Source organism: Brienomyrus brachyistius, unplaced genomic scaffold (assembly GCF_023856365.1).
Source record: "Brienomyrus brachyistius isolate T26 unplaced genomic scaffold, BBRACH_0.4 scaffold75, whole genome shotgun sequence".
In the NCBI taxonomy this organism is placed as follows: Eukaryota; Metazoa; Chordata; class Actinopteri; order Osteoglossiformes; family Mormyridae; genus Brienomyrus; species Brienomyrus brachyistius.
Window position 1 is genome coordinate 19355 of NW_026042350.1, and position 21370 is coordinate 40724.

At 48.3% G+C, this 21370-nt stretch overlaps 1 protein-coding gene across 1 annotated transcript in view; it reads left to right on the forward strand.

The window, feature by feature from the left end:
* The window catches only part of LOC125726761 (rho-related GTP-binding protein RhoN-like), a 30739-nt gene extending 11678 nt beyond the window's left edge, over positions 1-19061 (forward strand). Inside the window, exons 3-5 of the mRNA XM_049003205.1 lie at positions 9259-9368; positions 12607-12741; positions 18023-19061. Coding sequence (XP_048859162.1) covers positions 9259-9368; positions 12607-12741; positions 18023-18277 — 500 coding nt within the window. The 3' untranslated portion in view covers positions 18278-19061. The remainder of the gene's footprint in view (positions 1-9258; positions 9369-12606; positions 12742-18022) is intronic.
* The last annotated feature ends 2309 nt before the right edge of the window (positions 19062-21370 follow it).

Consider the following 21370-nt stretch of genomic DNA (forward strand, 5'->3'; position numbering starts at 1 on the left):
TGAAATTGTAGGAATTTGGGGAAGGAAACCAAAAATGCTAGGAACTACAACCATTTACTGGTTATCTGTCAGGGCCTTCGAACAAGTGTTCGATTGGGCAATTCTAGGATCGTTTTAAGGTGGGGGAGCCAATGATATTTTTGGAATGGTGAGTGACAGCAAAGGGGCACTCTGCAAGCCAATGAGCTTTCTGCTTGGGCCAGTGCCCCCATGGCTCCGCCCCCCTGTATCCATCCCTGCCATAGAGGTTAGCTGGATCTCCAAAGGATCAGACCTCCCCTCAGCATAGGCACACGCCAGATCCCCCCCCCCCCCACAAGAGGACCCCTCCTGCGTGAGACTCTGTGGGAAACACAAGGACACCAGGATAGAGGTAGCCAAGCGATTAAGGGACAAGGACTCCTAACCTAAAGTCTGAGCTCTGTTATCATACCTACTGACCAGCACATAATCTGCATGGTTCCAGCAAAACCGCTGGGTCAAACTGCTAATCGGTTTAAATCAAAGGCAGTTGAATACAGTTAGTTGCAGAATCTTATGTTTTAAAAGTGTGTCGGAGCGTAACAAGTCTGCCACACAGATGCGTCTTTAAAGCCTCATAAAAGTCTCCTTTTCACACAACGTCCAGTAATTTTAACAGCCCCGTATTTTCATTAGCATATGATGTTCTCATTATGGCTTGTAAGGATGCCCTTGTCTTAGGACCTGCACTGGCTGTAATGGGCACCTCATGGACGTGACCTCAGACTCGGTCATGTCGGCAGGAATCGTGGGAGAGCGGGGTGGGGTGGGGCGGAGCGGGGGTGGGGTGGGGCGGAGCGGGGTGGGGTGGAATTGTCCTCGAACAGTATCTGCAGTATCTCGAAGAACAAAGAACCAGTAAAAAATGACAGAAATCCAGTCAGATTCCCCAGCAGGCAGAGGATTTTGCTCAGAGGCTTTTCCTTTAGTTGTAAGGTACTTTTTTTATATCTGCCAATCAGCTCGCAGAAGGGCAAAAGACCACCCACCCATCAATTTTTAGTAAGGGCTCATCCTAAACCTCCTCCCCCCCCACGCACCCAACATGCAACAAGTGAATTCCACGCACACACACACACACACACACACACACACACTATTGCGAAGTGAAATCCCACTGGCATTAATCGTGTTTAAAAAAAAGCTTGCCTGTTAGTCTCGCCCACCCGCTGAGTGTTTCCCCCTCCCAACTCGGGAATTAGGCTGAGTAAACTTCACCGCAGGCGTGCCGCCCCCCGTGTGGCAGTTTAAGGAGAACATTCAAATCTCTGTGCCGACCTAATTATTCATTTTGCTCGAGAGAAACTTACCTGGAACCGACCCCTGGAACCCCATCGTGGATCTCTCTGCGGGATTGGTTACCGCGTTCTTTCTTTTCTCTTCTCCCTCGCGCTGTGGAATAGCGTGATCCTCAGCCGAGACACACTGTGTGGCAGCCTCGTGCAAAACGCCTCACCACTCTCTCCTGCAGCGACTCGGGCTGTGGAACCTTTTGCTCTACAGGCATAGAGGGTCCCCATCAGCATGTCCTTGTCCTTATGAGCCTGCCGGTTCCTCCCACATGACTAGTAAGGTCTTTGTCATGGCCGTGTTTCGGTTCTGGGAGTATCAGAACAAGGCGAAGCCGTGGCCAGTAACTCGGTTCCACACCTGTTCCACAGCTAAAGATCCCCCTGCGGAGCAGAGCTATGGGGACTTAGGTTCCAGAGAAGGTCCCGGGTGACGGGCCACGAGGGTTGTTTGGGTCCACTGAAGGCCGTGACACGTCCAAGCTCCTTGCCGGAAGATCTCACAGTTCGGTCCCACTGCTGTTACCATTGGCGGGAATAAGCGCCGTCGTGCGTGACAGCGAAGGGGCGCCGAAGCGTATACACTCCCCGTCGAGGTGAAAAGCGGGAATCACGGATTTGTTCGCCACGAGAGAAGATTTTAAAGGGATTCTCAGAGCGCCCCTGTACTGTCAGTTCCCGGTAGAGTAACAGACACTGTTCTCAGCTTCACAGCTGATGCCGTTAGTACATGTGCGTGTCATGAACAAGGAGATCTTTAGTCATCTTGAACAGGGTGGAGGCCATAATAGGGGCCATCAAGAGGGGCCCCCTGCTCGTCGCAGCCTCGCTCCTCGTCTCATTGGCACTCATGCCAACACTCCTGATTCCGCCGCAGACATAATCACGCTCTGCCCAGGGTGGCTGTTTGATGGTGTTATTACTGCCATAACGAGCCAAGGGGCTCAGGAGGAAATCCCAGGTACCGTCCTCTATAAATGTCCGTATAACTCATCATTTATTAAACGGGCCCCTGGGAAGGGTGATTATGCTGGGAAAGTGGCTCATCCCCGTACTCAGGAGTTCAATCCTCGGAGACGTCGCTGGCAGGCAGACGGGAAGGTGGATGAAATCGCGTGACGAGCCCGTTTCCTCGGCCCACCTGTACATTATCCCAGTGGCTGATCCAGAACTTTGCCCTCGTCCTGCCATCGGTTTTGCTTTCCTGCGTCTCATATGATTCTGTCGAAACCATCTTCACTTTCGTCGCCAAATATGGTCGCTGTTCGTCCATCCCGTCCTTGTGTCACCACGCGGGTGCATTCGGCGTCCCGCCCGAGTGACACGACGGCATCGCGGTGGTACGGTGGAGAACGTGGGAGGAGAGGCGGGAGCGAGAAGAGGCTCCCTATCTGGATGTCAGGAACATCTACAGTGCAGGAAAGTGAAGAAGGAACATTTCAGGGAACATCACATCATCACTCCTATATTACATTATATATATATATACACACACACATACACACACACACACATGCACATACACATACACATATATAATATAAAACTATATGAAAAGTTCTTCTTGTGTATCTTTCTATGCTTATTCCCAGATATAATTAATATCCAGCGACCTCCAGGTTCCCAGACTGGCGCTGATCTCTCAGCTTTTCCCAGGCTAGTTCTCAGGACCCGACTTTGAACACGAGTGCGGAAATCCCCCCCAGCTCTGGCAGTACCCACACTCATCTCGCACTTTACTTCACCCGGGGGGGGGGGTATGTTTTCGTTGGCTGTGGGACTTCAAACTGGCCAACTTACACGAAACAAGGAAGGGTTCATCATTCACGACTGGGAACTTAACCGTGGTCCCTGCTGCGGTACTGAGCTGGTTTGGTTCCCTGTCCACATCAAGTTGAGGGCTGGAGTGAGCATGAGGAGCTGAAGTGCTGTCAGGTTCATGACCAATAATCACGACGATGTTTGGTTCTGTGGGAAAACGCATCTAAAGTACGAGCATGATAGCCGAGGTGGAGGGAGGCATTGTTTATATCTCCTTTTATTCACGCCAGTGTTCCTCATCTTTTAAAATGTCTTGAACGGAAGCAGGAACTCAGAACCAGCTATATCGCCCCCTACTGTCCAAACATAATAATGAAATAAGTACACATACAGTAACAAAAAAATGAAGACCTCACTGTGTTTGGGACCTACCACTCTCTCCCTCTCCTCACTGCCCCCACTACAGGGTGATCGCTCCTGATCCATGCCCCCCCCGCCCGGCCTAATTGAGCCCCCCCTTCTCACATCCATTCAGGGGCCGCACAAAGCAGCCCTTTGCTTCCCCGGGGTTGCTACGATACGGCTACGGCGGCTGGAAGCGCTTGGTGGTTCTTGGGCAAAGGGGGGTGGGGGGGAGACTGGCAGAATGTTAAATGAAACAAAAGAGAGAGAATGAAAACAGATAAATATACATTCCGCTGGGGAGGGTGGGGCGAGTGAAGCACGCTTGATTTAATTAGGCTGTTTGCTTCTGCGGCCTCCCTCTGTCGCGCTCACAGTGGGTGGGGCGTCTGGTTCTGAGGGGGAGGCTGAAGTTTAGTTTCCCTCCATTTAAAACGCACCCCCCCCCCCCATCTTATTTTCTACAAAAGACCCAGATGAAAAGAATGAATGAAGCAGCACATGTCAGCAGTAGTGGGCAAACCTGCGGAAACTCAAAAACGTTTAGATCGGGGAAGCATCGTGAATGGGGCGGACCGGAACGTTCTGGAAAGTAAAGTGCCAGTGTAGCCAAACGGGCCGGTGTTGCATGATCGGACACGACCTGTCGGGCGGCTCAGCGGCCCTATGAAGTCTTTTGTTTGTCTTCTCTCCTGCCGTAATTCACCTCAGTGGATTCATTTTTAAATTAAAATGTCATCTTCGGCGTGGGGTGTCACTGTGTAAGCAGGGTGAGTTAAACATGGGCTGTGAGACGCAGGCGCTCGATCGAGGTCCTCCTGCCCTGTGCCAGTCCCATCCCAAAACCCCTTTCGGCAGCAGATTTGAAACCGCAAACCTTTACATTTGCACGTTGTAGCCATCTGCTGCTTTTCACATGTAGTGTGGAATAATCTGAAAATCCATTACTTCTGGCTTTTACGTTTCTTTTCAATAACCTCAGATAAATTAGTGCCATCGATGCATCAGTTTTATAGGAGTTTTAGAGAGATTGGACAGTCATTTTTGTGCGTAGTTTTTAGATGTCTTTCCTCACTCTGTTTTTGTGAAATTCACACGTAAAAAAAAAAAAAAAACTCTGACACTAGGCCGACGACACCGATTCCTTGAACACCGTTTAAGTGGGATAAATGTAAACTCGTGGTTAAGTTCATTGAATTTTTCATGCTTCGCACGGGACAGTCAAGAATGGCCTAGGAAGTCAGTGACCGATTATACATCAGTGGGTTGCAGTGGATTCTCTGTGTTGAACAAAAGTAAAAGATGAGGTGAGGACTGTCACTGTCCAGCAGGCTGACGTTGGGCAGAGGTGTCAGCAGATCACAAGGTTAATCACTGGTTCCAATTAAATCAAGTCAGGTAGGCTTCTCTGTCATACCGTCTACATACAGGTCGTCGTCGACTTGCGACCGTTCGACTCTATGAGCGTTCCTATACCGCAAATTCACACGCTGACAGTTTCTGCCCCAACTGCCGGAAGTGCGAGTGTCCCTGTGTGAAAATGGTAATAAAAACGATATGACCCAAAGATGATATTACTTCATTATACAGTATTATACAGTATTATACAGTATACTGTACTATGAATTTTTACACATCAAATAAAGGGTCAGTTGGGACTGATCAGGGTCATAAGTTGGCAACAACCTGTACAGGTTCACAGTGGCAAGAAATAGCGACTCCCTGAGCCCACAGTGTGACATACGGGAAACGCTGATGGAGAATGTTTTCAGTATTTAAAGTGCAAAACGCAGGACAGTGCGAAACGGGGGGGGGGGGGGGGCAGAAATCATGGTTTTATATACAAGTGCAATGTGGGTCTAAGCATTAAATAAGACAATAGCAGCATAAATATAGTTGCAAAAAACTAACAATAAATAGATAAATAATAAGCTGAAGTGAATAGTGTCCATGTTACTGAGGTTTTGGACCTGAACTGAAATAGAAAGTGATCAAATAAAACAAGCGGGTGAAAACTAATATTGAAAATCACAACGATTACATTTCACATAACAACACGCATCCATTCAGATAAACAAACGGCAACAAATCATTACCCACAGTACCAACACACACACAGCTGCGTGGGACAGGTGAGAGAGAAAGGTGCGGATTACAGCACTTAAGAAGAAGTGCGGTATGGAAACAAGAGCGAGGAGGCCGTTTGACGGGAGATTCATCTTCGAAGCTTATCTACAGCGGGCAAACATGCCGAATTATCCCGGTGAATACCTGGTGCGTGTGAATACCTGGTGCGTGTGAATACCTGGTGCGTGTGAATACCTGGTGCGTGTGAATACCTGGTGCGTGTGAATACCACGGTGCGTGTGAATACCACGGTGCGTGTGAATACCACGGTGCGTGTGAATACCACGGTGCGTGTGAATACCTGGTGCGTGTGAATACCTGGTGCGTGTGAATACCTGGTGCGTGTGAATACCTGGTGCGTGTGAATACCACGGTGCAGAATGGGGAACGTTTGGCTTTCTGACAAATGGCCGATCCGTGGGCTTTACATTCCGTACGAGAGGCAGAGGTCAGGCCTCAGTGTCTGACCATGCAAAGGAACCCCCCCCCCCCCCCCCCACCACCACCCACACGTCTAGGGTTGAAAGGTCAACAGTAACGAGCGACAGTAAATCATGTCGGGCCGAATATTCTGGGTGTGTCCTTGGCACGCGGACAGCCGCGGAAATGATGCCTTTTTCATGCGCCGCTGTCAGCCTCCAGCCTCCTGATTGGCCGGAACCTATCGGCCTCTCGTCCCCTTTGCTGACTGGCCAGAGCTCACCGGCCTCCTGTCCCCTTTTTTAATTGGCCGGAACATAGCAGCCTCCCATATGCCTTTTGTGATTGGCTAGAAACCATCAGTCTCCCATCCTATTTTTTTCTTCTTGCACAGCATTTCACCCCCTGTTCCTGAGTCCTAACTTTCCCGTCTGGTACATATCAAAGAGCATCTTTGGCAGTGACTACAGTCACATGTGAATAATTAGGGACATTTGTGTGAAAGAAAATGGGGGAATCTGGGACTGTGGGAATGCCAAGTCATGATGTGGGGGGGGGGCAGTTGGCGGGGGGGGGGAGCTTCTCTGGGACATCAATCGATCAGTTTTCAAACCTGGTAAGGAGCACAGGCCAGTCGGCTGATTAACCTAACATTCTCTCTCTGTTTTCCGTGCTGATTAACCGATCGTCTAATTAACCGACCAAATGCTTAGTGCACTCCATGGCAATCGACCAATCAGTTAATTAACTGATAGATCCCTCAGCCAATCAGTTAACAAGTCTGGCAATAAAGCATCCCCCCCTAGCTGGCCAATCTCAAAGCTACGGGGCAGCTACACTCACAACCGCGAGCTCCCAGAACCACGTCACAGTGGGAAACCGGCTGTCAAAGTGGCAGATTCCATCTGGGGAAGGGGAATCACCACCCCTGACCACGGTACACACACACACACACACACACACACTCCGTGCCTACACTGCCAGACTCCACCATCTGCATCATGAAACGACAGCAGATCTTTACGGGCTTTTCAGGAATACCAACTCACCCCACGTCTTACCTCATTGTACGGCTGCAAGTCTAACCGGGCCCATTTGCGAGAAATACCCCACCCAAGGGTGCTATGGCTGAAGCCATTGAGCCGTGTCCCCACCTACTCCACCACCTTGCCTTCGGGGGTGGGATCCTTTAGGACCCCTCTTCTGGGGCGGCTGCTAGGATGCCTGACACAAATGAAGGTCGACTTTTCTACTGGGGGGGGGTTGAGAGTGACGATTCACGGCACCTTGTTTTGAGGCTCTCCCGACCCCCCGACCCCCCCCAGCCGCACCATGGGAACACAGTGAAAAGCAGAGCAGTGCTCAGCCAAACCGTGAGTCCTATTCCTCGTTAGCTTTACCTTCTGTGAGTGAGGCGATTGATAAACGTAACAAGCGGCAGATGGGCGGGAAGCCATATCCCATGTCGGCACCTTCCCCGCTCCTCAAACTGATTTAGCCCCAAAACAAACCAGCAGAAGGGTCTGTTTACCACGGATTTATCGCATGAGTCATCCTCACTTACCGCTCGATGAGCCTCCACTACAGGAAGAACTGGATTGTGAGTGTGTGTGTCTGTGGGGGGGTTCGATTCACCATTTTGGAGGCTCTGGCCATTCCAGACATTTGCAGATGCATCTGTTTACATGTCTTCTCTTCCAGAACAGACCGACACGCGATTCGGGTGGGGGGGTGTTTGTCTGATCGCGCCTGTCGGGGCTGTAATTCACTGACACGATGCAGCGTGGTGCAGACATCCTTTGTGGATAAAAAGAAACTAGCAAAGATGGATAAACATTCATTCGCCTATTTACCAGATGCTTTTAAGCAAAGTGACATACAACTGGTCAGTCTCTGAAGGACATGCGTGTTAATCAAGGACCCAACAGTGAAATCACTCTGCCGACCTTGGGATTGGAACCAGCGACCTCCTGACAGGGTTCTATCCCACCGAGTCACAAAGAAAAGTGACAAATCTCATAGGGAGTGTATAGGGAGACCCCATATTCCACTTTCAACCCCCGACCCAAACCAATCCCACAAACTACAGGTCTTGCTCCATAAAGCGCCCCAGAAAAATCACGATGCCGAACGCATCATTTGTCAAATTTTACCTCCCTAATAATCCAGAGAGTCGCCGAGGCTGTAAAGCCCATCTCCTACATGACAAATGCGTTCATAAACCCTTGTCTGATCGGGGTCGTTCTTTTTCCCGCGTGGCCCTGAGAGGCATAGCTCAGACCCTCGGAAAGACTGTAAATAACGAAGGTTGGTGATGAGGTCATTTTTTAAAACGTTTCCTTGCAGTTCGTTGGTTTCAGTGGATGCAGTGCCGCGGGTGTGGAGATGCACATGTGTTTGTTTGTTTGTTTGTTTGTTTTCTAGGCCATTAGTACCTCTTTACCACCTTATGAATCGCTGTCCTTGGGACACAGGTCTCTGTATAGATATGCAGGTGATGCCTCCTTTGCGGCCGTGTTGAGGTTTAGAAAATATTAACATGAGGTATGTGGTTGGAAATCAAATAATAGCAGCAGTATTATTAATGGGAATTGAACCAAATTAGAATTTCAAAGTGAATTTCAGTGTCATTAATTCCGTTAATTTTAAATGTTGTTTGATGACTCATGGTCCAGTGATAAGCATGTATTATGCTAAGCAATACACTGGGGAGTATAATGAAACGTATTAGGCAATGCTGTTTCCACTGGAATTTATTGGAATTTTGAATTATCAAACCTGCTCCAGTTTACACTGGAATTAGAATTGCATAACTGGATCTGGGAGTAAACTGGTTTGTCAGTGAGTTTATATTGGAATTAGAATTCTGGAGTTGGAACTGGATTGATCTCTGACCTCTAGGACAAGCTGCAGGTCTCGTCGCCACCTTGACCAAAAAAACATGGATGGAAGGTGAACGGATGGAACTGGAGTGAAACTGGTTTGTGAGCCTGTGTTGGAATTAAGATTCTGATGGTGAAACAGGAGTGAACTGAGGGAATTGATGTGACAGAGGAGCTTTACTGGGTGCAAACTGAGAACTACTGTTAGGCTTCAGGATACCTCGGCTGACACCAGTTACACACCTGTCAGGTCGCTCCCATCACTGAGCAAATCTGAAGCAGCAGCACTAAGGCATTCGCACTACACAAGCCAAAGCGGAGTGGTCGTCATGGTTCCCCTGCGCATCCTCCCACAGGTTCCTCGTACTATGACAACGTGCGGCCCCTCGCCTACCCGGACTCGGACGCTGTGCTCATCTGCTTTGACATCAGCCGGCCCGAGACGCTGGACAGCGTGCTGAAGAAGGTGAGCAGCCCTCCCGCATATCAAACGGCCAATCACGAGAGGCCCCACCCACACGGGTCCATCCAGTATTGCATGACGGATTGACGAGGTCAACAATGGTTATGCTCTGTAGCTACTCCCAATCGCTGAAATATCTGAAAAAAGTACAGTGAATTTGTAGGTTTGAAAATGCATTTTACTGCATACACTAATATTCTGTATAGATATATCGTATTATTTACTGAATGTATAAATTAGCTATAGGACATTAAAGGGTTTTGTTTGCTGCACCCCACCAAAATAAAAATAGTCGAAGCGGTAAATACATAAAAAGACACAATACTATAATTATATGCGGAAGAGAGAATGATATCGAAAAAATGTCCAGAGATGTGCAACATAGTTCAAATAAAGTGCAAGATGCATAAAACAGGAGTGAATGTTAAATTATAGCTGTCGATTTAAGTGTTCAGTAATCCGATGGTTTGAAGATATTTCAGACAGTCCTAATCACAATTTAGCAATATATACACACATGCACACACACACAGAGCTGTACTCATATCTTTGTGGGGACCATCCATTCATTTCTGAGGGCAAAACCCTTATCCCAACAATGACGACCTTAACCCCCACCCAGCCATAACCTTAACCATAAGTAACCAAACAAAATACAAGACTTTTGGCATTTTCAGTTTTTTGATTGTAGTCACATATTTTTATAAAATTGTATTTCCCCTTGTGGGGACCTTGTCATATACACCCAATGTCATATACACTTGGACCACACACATACACAATATGCACATGTTAAACGGGCCCCCGGAGGGCAGACCCACAGCCATCCACCACATTTCCAGCGTGCTGAGGACATGTTGGTGGTATGCTTGACCCGGATCCCCGAGCCTGACCCGGATCCCCGCACCTGCCTCTCCTCACGAGGACGTGCTGTACGACGCCACAAAATGGGCTCATTGCAAATGAGCGGTTCAATGATGGATAGATAAAGTAAAGGCAGACAATGTGGAAAATGGAAGGTAGATCTGAAAATGTATCTGATGATGAAGTGATCCTTTATGTGAAATTTGCACATATACAGCTGACAGAGAAGCCTGGGGTCTAAGCTCAGGCCATTATTAGGGGGAATAAAGGACATGGACTATTCTGCTGAGGAAAGGCAGCCTTCTGATCACAGAGAGCCATAAAACAGGCTCCCTAAACTTTTATCAATCCCAGGGGGAGATTCCATTGACCACAAAGGGACTCGAACCCTTCTGATCCGAAGTCAAACGCCTTATCCATTAGGCCATGCGATCCTTCTTATAGGAAGCTGGTCTACAGTCAGCTAAGACATTTATGTTCTTGCTTGGGAGCAGTATGAAGTACGCAGGATTGGCGCAGTGGTGAGGATATGTTTAGGTTGAGCCTCCAAACTGCCATTACACGGCGATTCAAAGCAGTTCCCAGAAGCCGGTTCCCATGCGCATCGCTAACCCTCGTGTTCCACTTCATTCCGCGTCACTGCCCTTTTGAAGCCAGGTCTACGCTCCTCACCAGCTGCCCCGTGACGTCTTTGGCGGTTAGTGGTTAGCTGAGCCAGAAGCCCCGCCCACCTCGTGGACCGACTCTGCAATTCCGGGCCGACGTTCCCATGTGCTTCCAGGGAAAACCCGGGGACAGAAAACCGACATGTTTTTGTTCCCAGGGAAAAGCTTTTCGGTTGGACTACATCCCAAGAGAGGGGATCCCACCACGGATTCCAACCTCAGTGCCTGATAATCCCCTTCTCGATGTGGGGGGAAAAATAAACACACACAGTTGCACTGTGAGGTCTGCGAATTGGGCTCTCGACCCCATGAACTACCCTGATAAGTAGGTCAGCAGCCTGACTGCAAGAATGGAGGGGGAGGCAGCTTCTGTGGGAAGACCGGCTGTCATACATCCACATAATGTATCTCTGCACACAGAAGAGGATGAAGATCATGCCAGTGACTGAAAGCGTGTTTATTTTTTCTGGGCAGAGAGCAGACATGCAGTCAGCGACTGATTTGCGCTGTAACATTTCATGCTCAGACTTCCTTGCCGCACGGACCAGGCTCCTCGTGAATCTCCGTCCACCTGGGACAAAAGGCCGTGCGGGAAATGAAGGAAGGAGGCTGTGTTCCTCCTCTCAAGCAAGCCTTCCCAGCAGGACTTGGCCCTCAATAACGGTTCTTCAGCTGCACCCTGCTCTGAGATCTACTGTTGTTATGATTTACATCATCCCATTGACCTTGCACTGAGTTCAGTTATAACTGGAGTTGGTGAGGTCAGGGTGCTGCTGTGGAGCATGTCTTGGGACTCGAACTTGCCTTAAGCATCACATTAATCCCCTTACCCATCCAGTCTCCGGTTCCTTTGCCTGCTTCCTGTCGGTTTTGCTGCACCCCCTGACACGCCAGGATGAGCACTAACCACACTCAGGTCGCAGACGTCGTGCGTTTCGGCGGCACCTCGGGGCAGCCTGGAAACCGCAGATCGCCCACGTGACAGAAACGCGGCGCTCGATTTGTCGTCCACATGCCAAATCGTCACTCTGTGACAGGAACGTTGCCAAAAAATGAAGAAAGCGGTGTAAAAGAACTTGGCGTGTGTTCCGGAGGTAAGACCACAATGGGACCGCAACAGGAGGTGGGACCGCAAGCAATTCAGATGGAGGAGATCCAGTTGGAAACAAAAAAATCCCCAACAAGGTTTTGCAGAATTCAGAGCCTCATATTTCACACAGGGGAAGTAAATACAGTCTTTATCTGAAAGCTCCATTAAATCGACAGTTACTCAGTACACACCTGAACAGTTATTTTAAATAATAGTCATCAGATAACGTAAGAAGTCAGTTAATGGGCACAGATATAAAAATGTCTTCATGCTAACCAGCTCTACTGGCTGGCCGGCCATCCCTCCTAAAAAAAATAGCAGGCAGGAGGCTACAGGTCATGGATGAGATATTTTAGCACAGAGGACATATGGATTAATGTCCTGTTTTCTTTGGATTGCTTCTGAGCTTTTCAGCAGCAATAATCTGACCCAAAAATAGAGGTCAAATTCTTGGAGTGTTGATGTATGTTCCTTCAGCGACTGCTTCAACTCTCTCAGAGCGTGAGGGATTCCGGGTGACGCAGTAGCTGCATTCTGTATTGCGACGTACACCTTGCATTCTCCTAAAGTCTGTTTCACACTGTTAAATGCAGACCTGCGATTTGTCCTCCTCTATGCACAGTGGCAGGGCGAGACGCAAGAGTTCTGCCCCAATGCCAAGGTGGTGCTGGTGGGCTGCAAGCTGGACATGCGGACGGATGTGAACACACTGCGGGAGCTGTCCAAGCAGAGGCTCATTCCTGTCACCCACGAGCAGGTCAGGGTTTCTTTTGGTCTTTTATTTTATTATTATTATTTTCTCTCTCTCTCTCTCTCTGCTTTCCAAAAATGACCCAATCAGCTTTGATAGAAAGAGTGACAGTTAAAGTGAGCAATCACGCCCCTTGGTAGGCGGGACTTCCTGTCAGTCATCCAGTACCGCATGAACATTAACTCTGACGTCCCTAATTCTTGCATATGTCAGAGTGAAAACACAATCTTCTTAATGCTAGACAGACTTCCAGTGACTCTGCTAATTGTGATTTATTAAGTCAATGCAGGAACCATAAGGCAGACCAGAGTAAACTATTTTCTTCGCAGGTTTTGTGGCTCACTGCACCCACGCTGGAGGACAATTCCATTGTAAACATGCTCCTCGTAACTCTTGGCTGGGAAGCCTCCACATGGTTTCAGATATGATTTGCTGTACGATTTCCCTACATTTCTGCTAGGATTCAGGCCTTTTCAGTTCGATTCTATCTCAAGCATTCTCATCACTTAGCTTATTAATGCCTTAAATGCTGTCTTTTTATAAAGGACCCCACGAAACGCATTGCTGAAGCCTGCTTACACAAACAAGCACGGGTGTCCATTGAAAACGCCCGAGTCCAGCGACTGTAATGCCACTTTCTGATCAAACATCCATGCCAGAGGAAACAATGAGGAATTATTTCCGAAAACTCAATTTAAATATCCTTTGCTAATATCCCAAATTTTTGGAGACAGAAAAATAAGCGGGAAATGGGACTGTGATGTGAAAAGCAGCTCCTTATCACTCGCTGCCACTCCCCTGAGCGACGGCGACTGCTGGCCAAATCCATGAATTTTAATCAGCTTTTCGTGCGCTAGCGCTGTATCCTGACCGGGAGCGAGTCGAGGCAGGCAGCCTCCACTAAAAACCCTTATAAACAAATGGACCCCTCTGGCTCGCCAGCCAGTCAACTGGCTGGACATGAGCTGGGAGAGAGTAAACATGGCGAATGGGGGGGTGGGGGGGTTGGTCACGGAGGGCCGCTTCTGTTCCATTTCCCCATGTTTTACGAGGCTCCTGACAGACATGTGTCACAGATAACCTTAATAAGGACTCACTGGCGCCCTCCGCAGGCTAACCCTAAGACGGAGGTTAAATCACAGCTCATTTTCATTTCTTTAAAGAAAAAAAACGCCTTTTACATTTTTGTAATTAAGTTTATCACTTAATGTAGCACACAGTAATCATTACTGCAGGCATAAATACACTTTTAAAAGTGTTTTAACGGAAAACTACATTAACGTAAAACAAATTAGAATGTATCACTAAACTGCAGCTAATTGTATGCAGTGTTGTACCACCTGGGGTTTAATTCCATTGGGTTTTTTTTTAATAGCGTGATTACCCAAACTCCTTCATGGTCACCCCCCCGCTACAAATCGTCTGTCACTTTAGGACAAACAGTGCATAAATCTCTTTAATGGGGGGGGCGGACAGTTACGGATTACTCTGAGGATCAAATGAGCGTGTGGGTAGGATCAGAACCTGCAGAGGTTAATCGTCAGCATTCCTTAACGACGTTGTTAATGGCGGGCAGCCGGGCTGCATCGGCGGACACATGCGTTACCGCATTTCAACGCCGCTCACAAGCGATTCATTTCTGAGGTAATTGAAATTCGGCAAATTAAGGTGAACCAACTCCGTGATTGTGTTTTACATGTTAAACGAAATAAAGGAGGAGAGTCAATAACAACTCCCCTGACCTTAAAACCTGCTGAGAAGTTCACAGCCCCACCCAATCCGGGTGTTTAAGACAAACCTATTTCTTATTTAGCATATTGGAAACATGCGTGTCCCATCTGACATTTAAAGTGAGATGTGAGCATGACAGAAAATCAGATATTACATCCGGTATCGGGTGCAATCTAGCATCAGGTGGACGACTTGTGCCTTGTTCCGGCAGGGATGTAGATCAAAACAACCCCCGAAATCGATCCCGGCAAATGCTCTGCAAGCCTGCGTGGGATAACCGGATTTGTGTCCGGGTCTTACAAGTTACAACCTGACGCATCACCCCCAATGATATCAGAGATATCCCACATTGTGAAATTGACTTTTTGGAGGCAATTGATATTCGTGGAGGAACAGCGTCTCTGGGGATCTGCGTGACAGGAAGGAGAAGAATCTCCCCCATATCTGGGATTTAGGAAGATGCCATTTCCCCCCAGTTCATTCATTCATCCTTTCATCCATCCATCTTCTATACCACTTGTCCTATCCTATCGCGCCAATCTCAATTCATTGATTTCTCATTAACAATTCATCATTTAGACAGTATTATATTCACTGAGGGAAACCAGAAACAATTGAGCAGGGATGTTCTCAGGCAATCCCTGGATACCTAAGACATGCTCACCATTTCGTCGTAGTACTGACTTTATCACAGTTCACATCTCGACTTGAAACCTACCAAAATATTCATTGCCATGCAAAAAAAAAAAGAGAGATCACATTAATCTAGTGATTCTCAACCCAGTCCTTGAGACCCCAAGACTTTCTTCATCCCTCTCAGATCCCAGCACACCTGAACCAAACAACCAAGCAATCGAGAACAAAGACAACGTGGTGCAGTCTAAGGGTCTCGGAGGACTGAGTTGTAAGACACTCTATTAATCTTTTGAATAGGAGGGAAGACACCCAAGAGAGACTCACAGTTCTGTTTGGGCTGCCGGTGAAGCAGCTTCTGCTGCCTGTGCCTCCTTCCATGAGGCCCCGACAATGTGCCCCGATGGCCTCCATAAGACTCCTACCTGGAAACGAATCCATCCCAAGCCGCTTGGCTTATTTTACAGCCTTCCTCATCCTTGCTACGATAGAGTCATTATTTTAATGGGGATCGGACCCCCCCCCTCGTCAATAAAGCAGCTTTTGCTTTTCCTTTTTGCTGGTGAGACATTTCTGACCTACTGAGGTGTGATCTTTACACCTGAACACCTGCCAACAGTCATCGACCAGCAGCGGTACCGATTTCCACCCGGTCCGCTTTTGATCCCGCAAGCTCAGAGAAATCCCTCTTTTTTTGGATCAGTTGAGGTATAAAGGCTGGAAGAACAGGAGGCATTTCACAAAAAAAAAAACTTTGAGTTGAGCTAATGCCCTGTTGGACTTGCGTGGGGTCTTGATCTCGATTACAGTACTGGGTGTGTCATTTCACTAAAGTCACGAGTCCCGAGCCCCTGATCTTATTCAGGTGTCCATTTAATCACTCTGTCGAACAGACAGCGACCTCGACCAGCTGACCATACATGGATGTATCCATTACATTAGGTCTCTGTCGTCTTCTGTCGTGAGGTTTGATCCGCAGTCCTGCTCTCCTTCCCGCATGGCAGTTCCCAACACAACACTGCCATCAGTTATAAATTTCATACAAGAAGCTGCTCATCAGTCTAAATACTTTCTACCTTTTGATGTCATTTTATATACTATTTTCTTAACTTTTACTTGGAACAATGACAATGCCTGAATATTTCAGATCGATCTAAAGCTGAACCTCAATGTATGCGTGCGGGATTTTACAGTATCACGGTATACTGTGATTTTTTTTTTTTAGCTGCACCGCGGTATTTTGAAAATGCTGGTAACAAAAATTAGGTACAAGCCAAGCCTACGTCTAGAGAGTTTGACGGTCAGCGGGCCGAGGCAGCTGTTCACAGCTGGCAGGGAACTGATCATGAATCAGCAAATAGGTCTGAGTCCACCCCTCTCTCCACGTCTGACGGAGCTCCATCCCACACGACCTTCTCTGGCCGTTTGTGTCTCACCACCCAATCACAGGAGACAGCAGGCTGCGGGTAAGGCAGTGCCATCCAGTTCCTCCACGTCCCATGGAGAACACGGCCATGCAGGCGATGGTGGAGGATTATGGGATGTCTTCCTAATCGCTACCGGAGAGAGAGCTCTCTTTACAGGGACCATATGGTGCGACATTTCAAAATCTGGCTTCCCTGCAACGAAAAATCGACCTCATATAAAATTAACCCTTGTTAAAATATCCCCACGCGTTTAATTGCATGTAAAAATAACAATTCCGTAAGGTTTTATTTTTCTGTATTCTTTTTGGATGATCGGTACTCCATCTGTGGAACCGTCGAAAGCTGCGCTATTCATTATTATTAAATTGCCAACATGCGATTACTGCAGCGGCGGAACCGGGAACCCGGCACATCTACTCGTTAACGAAAGGTCACCTCCGAAGTGCCGTTGTCATGTCTGATCAGTGGTGCCACAGTAACGCTGTCATTCGTCGGCTCGTTCCTGCCAAAGGTGTCACCGGTTCTGCTGGCTATTTTCTCGCAAGTGATAGTTATCTGGCAGCCCCGTCCCGTGTCGCGGAGGACGCCCCCCACCCCTCCTGTCCCCTCCCCATTTCATGTTTATCCTTGTACACCTGTGTCCCCTGGCGCAAGACACTTCTTAAAGTTTGAAATATTTTTATTTGTTTAGCAGACACTTTTATCCAAAGCGACGGGGTCAAGGGCCTAGCTCCAGGTCCCAGCGATGACATCACACTGCTGATTAGGGGATTTGAACCAATGACCCTCTGATCACAGGGCATCTTTATCCACTGAGGCCACACACCGCTCGTAATAAAGTCGAGTTCTTTGACACGGCCTTCTTCAGAGAAAGTGCAGATGACGAGTAGTACTTATCCAGTAAAATCGGACAAAAACCCAAGATATCAGTCTCATGTTCTTCCCTGATATCACTATTTCACGACAGCGGAATGTCTCTCCCTCAAGCACAGAATTTCGGATTTTGAACAATATCTCTTCCCTTTTAAGGATGATAACAGTCTACAGCTGGACAATAAGATTCCAGACACAGTTGCGGACGTCTGATCTCCAAATCCTAACCGGGATCCTGTTAATGCATCCAATTAGCAATAACGTATACAGCTAAAACAATGTGGCAGAGGAGTTTGTGGAAATCAGGGCATTTCCTTGAGAGATCTGCTCAGTAAATATTTGCTGGCTTCGCAGATACTGCAATAACTTTTTGCCTATTTTGCAAATCGAAACAAAAAGCCAGTATTATAGCAGTTTTACAGGAGAGGGGGAGAGGAAACGAAAGGAAAAGAGAGAGAGAGAGGCATATCTTACTAAATTAACATTTCTGTGCCTTCTTCCATAATGCGGAATTGCATTTACTGTAACAGTTTGACGCTTTCGCAGTGAGGGCAGGTATCGATTTCCTCTTTCTGCGGCTGATCTCTGACTGTGGTTTCCGTTCCCCTCTCCGTCTGTCTCAGGGCAGCGCACTGGCCAGGCAGATGGGCGCAGTGGCGTACGCAGAGTGCACCTCCAAGGCGTCAGAAAACAGCGTACGGGACGTCTTCCACATCACCACGTTGGCGTCGGTGGGGCGCATCCACAAAGCGCAGCTGAACCGCAGCGGCTCACGCCGTGGCTTGAAGCACGCCTCGCAGGTGCCCGGCCGGACCGAGCACGCAGAAGGCACCCCGGGGATGAGGAAGGACCGCGCCAAGAGCTGCCTGCTCATGTAGAGCGCCCCCTTCAGGGAAAAAATATATATAGACAGATATATGACAAATGAACTCTATTTATTGTTGTTCTGTTCGGGGTGCTGAGCTGTCAGATGCTTTTGGGTTTAGTTTGCACAGTTTATTTTTTCTTCTTTGTCGTTTACATTTTGTCTGATGGGATGAACTGGAGGTTTTGGAGAAAGTTCCTGGGAGGACCAGGAGAGCAAGATGGGGTGCTGGCATACTCCTCCCACTGGGGTGCCTCGGCTAGTCGCGAGAAAATGAGGAGCAGCAGAGAATATGCCGGGAAGGCCGAATGCAACGAGTCAGAGGAGTCACAAGGGGGCGCTGGCGGCGGCCCAGGTGTCCGTGCCTAATGCTGAGGGAGTTTCAATAGTTTCAGAAAACAATTGAGGAAAAAAATACGTATAATTACAGCAGAAACATCAAAAACACGTTCAGATTCAACTTGTGAATTTTAAGAAAACGTGTTTAGTTGACATAAAAGGACTGCTAGTTTTGTAAGGGGGGGGGGGGTTGAAATTCGATCCAAGACAATTTGTTGCTGATTCTCGAAACCACAAGTGCTTTCAAGATAAAGTCACTTTATTCGTCTTCTTATAATTTCACTGTTTCTTCTCTTCTTTTTGTGTTTGACATCACAATAATTAAATAGCTAAAACAATCATTTGTTACTGTTTCAAAGAACTTATATCAGACAGATACTATAAAAGCAAATGATAGGGCTGTTTTTCAGTATTTTCACTGTATCTGTGTGATGCTAAAAATAAACTTTGCTCTGCCACAGGGAAGCACATCTTATACTTAAGTTCCTCCTTATATTATAATATCCAAAATATTTCGTATACGGATTGTATCTAAAGAAGCGCTTTGTGTTCCCACCCCTGCCAATGAGGATGATACGAGTAGTTTTGTATGTAATTCTTTAATTTACCTTCTAATCCTACATGATCCGTCCTTCGTTGCTGGTCAATCAATAGTTCATCTCTCATTGGCTGCTTCCAGGACCGACTTTAAAACCGTGTAAATATTCACAATTTTTGCTGATGGACTTGAAAGCATCCTTGCTAGTCGGATCGGTCTCCGATGTCTCGCCTGCTGAGGCCTGGCTGGTGTCACCATGGTAACCGCGGACTCCCTATCACAACCGCCACCTCCCGGTGGATGGGAGAGGCACGGCAGACTCTCACAAAGACGCGTGTGTATTTTCGGGAGGGTGATTTCCCCCTGCGATTTAGGAATGGGGTGACAGCTCATGGTGTCACACAGAATTGGCCACAAGTCTGCATGGAGGGGGGGGGGGCGTGGTCAGTTGGGGAACCTGGCCGCTGGTGCTGCAAAAGAGCTACAACATCTCCATGGAAACAGCATACACAAATTTTAAAAAGGTGTCATGTGACACAGTAAAACAGGCAGAGTGTGTAGTGTATTGCAAGTGCAGGTAACAGGTAAAAGTGATCAGCATCACGCCCATGTCTTAAATGCACCCCTCCCAAGGAAAGCGGCAAGGTTAATGGCTGGCCCCAGCAGGGAGCTGAGCATTTTAGTGGAGTCTCAATATCTACCTGGGGGCGAGGGGGGGGGTCAGTGTGTGTTCATCAATTCCTCCACTGCTACAGTATTACTTACAAAACATTCTCAGCACATACCTTTAACTAAAGCACATTTAATTTTATTCACTTGTACAACTGGATATTAAGTGAAGTGGGGCGGGGAAGCTACACCACTCAGGCGCGTCGAGGGCGTCCGAGAAGCCTGCAGTTTCTCCTTAACCGCTGAGCCACCTGCTGGCCCTTCGGCTGTACTACATCGATGACTGCGGTGTCATTAATAATTGAATATGTTCATATGACGTTGCCCTCCCCGCCAAAACATCCTCCAAACCACGGAGTACGATCGGCAAAGCTCGACTGGCAAAGCTCTCGGCGTGGGTCGGGCACATGAGGCGTTAGAAAATCTACTAACAGCAACGTGAAGTTAATGACAGCAGCGTGTCAGAAGGTCATACAACAGCACGGATGCGTGGGATAATCACACAGACCTCCTCACCCCAGCAGCCATCGAAACCTCCCAAGGCTACGTAATCCTTTTAGAACTCAAGTGATACAAGTAAATCCCGTCCTGAATTCAGGTCACATGAGCCACGTAATCGAGTTGTGCCTTAAACTCTGGGGGGGGCTGCACCGGCTTCTGAGGATGCGGCCTTCCGCCCATTTCCACCACGTTACGGGAAGCGTGAACAACGATTTCACACCGGGCTTTAATAATGCGCCGGACCTGCTGGCATCACGGAGGGTCAAACGGTTAATTTTATGCTTGAGAGGCGAGAGAAGAGGATTGGCCAACAAGCGGGAAACTCGAAAGAGGGATACAGAGTAACGCGCACGTGCGCCGCGACGGCTGATGGGGTAGAATTTGGTGCCTGGGGCAGCAATCTGAGCCAAAACGACGCCAACCCCGGCAAGGAATCGCGGCGCGGAGATCTGGGAATATCTTCAGGGCGCGGCGCCAGAACCTGGTGACCCCCCCCCCTCCCCCCCCGTTTTCCCATTTCCATCTGATTGCATCATACCACCTTTCATGGAACAGCCTACTTCCTGTATGTCATCAGCTGCTCATAAACATCCGAAGGGCCCAAAGCTGCCCGTCGACGGGGAGAGAAAGGGAGGGGGGGGGGGGGGGGGGGATCACGACCGGATCAACACAGAGGTGAACGGAGAAGCGACACAGAAGCGGGGGGCACCATGGAAACGAGTGACACTGCCGGTTCTCAGGGCTGACGTACCCCCCCCAACCCGAATGATGCTGAGACAAAGGCGTCGGTCAGCTGCAAACAGGAAGTACACCCCCCCCCACTCTGAGTGGCTCTCAGATAGCCAGGAGTCGTGACTCAGGTGGGCTGTACCAAGAATCTATGTATAGCCCATTGAACAGAAAATAAGCAGTGGATGGAGAGTGAATTTAATGTCCGTCCGAGCCCGTTTGCGATGCCGGTAATTTGTGTCTCACAAAGATGTTCTGCCGGATCTATTTGAGGGATTGACTTAGTCCTCTAAAGACAGCGAGCCAAACATCCGCACTCGCCGCTCAGGG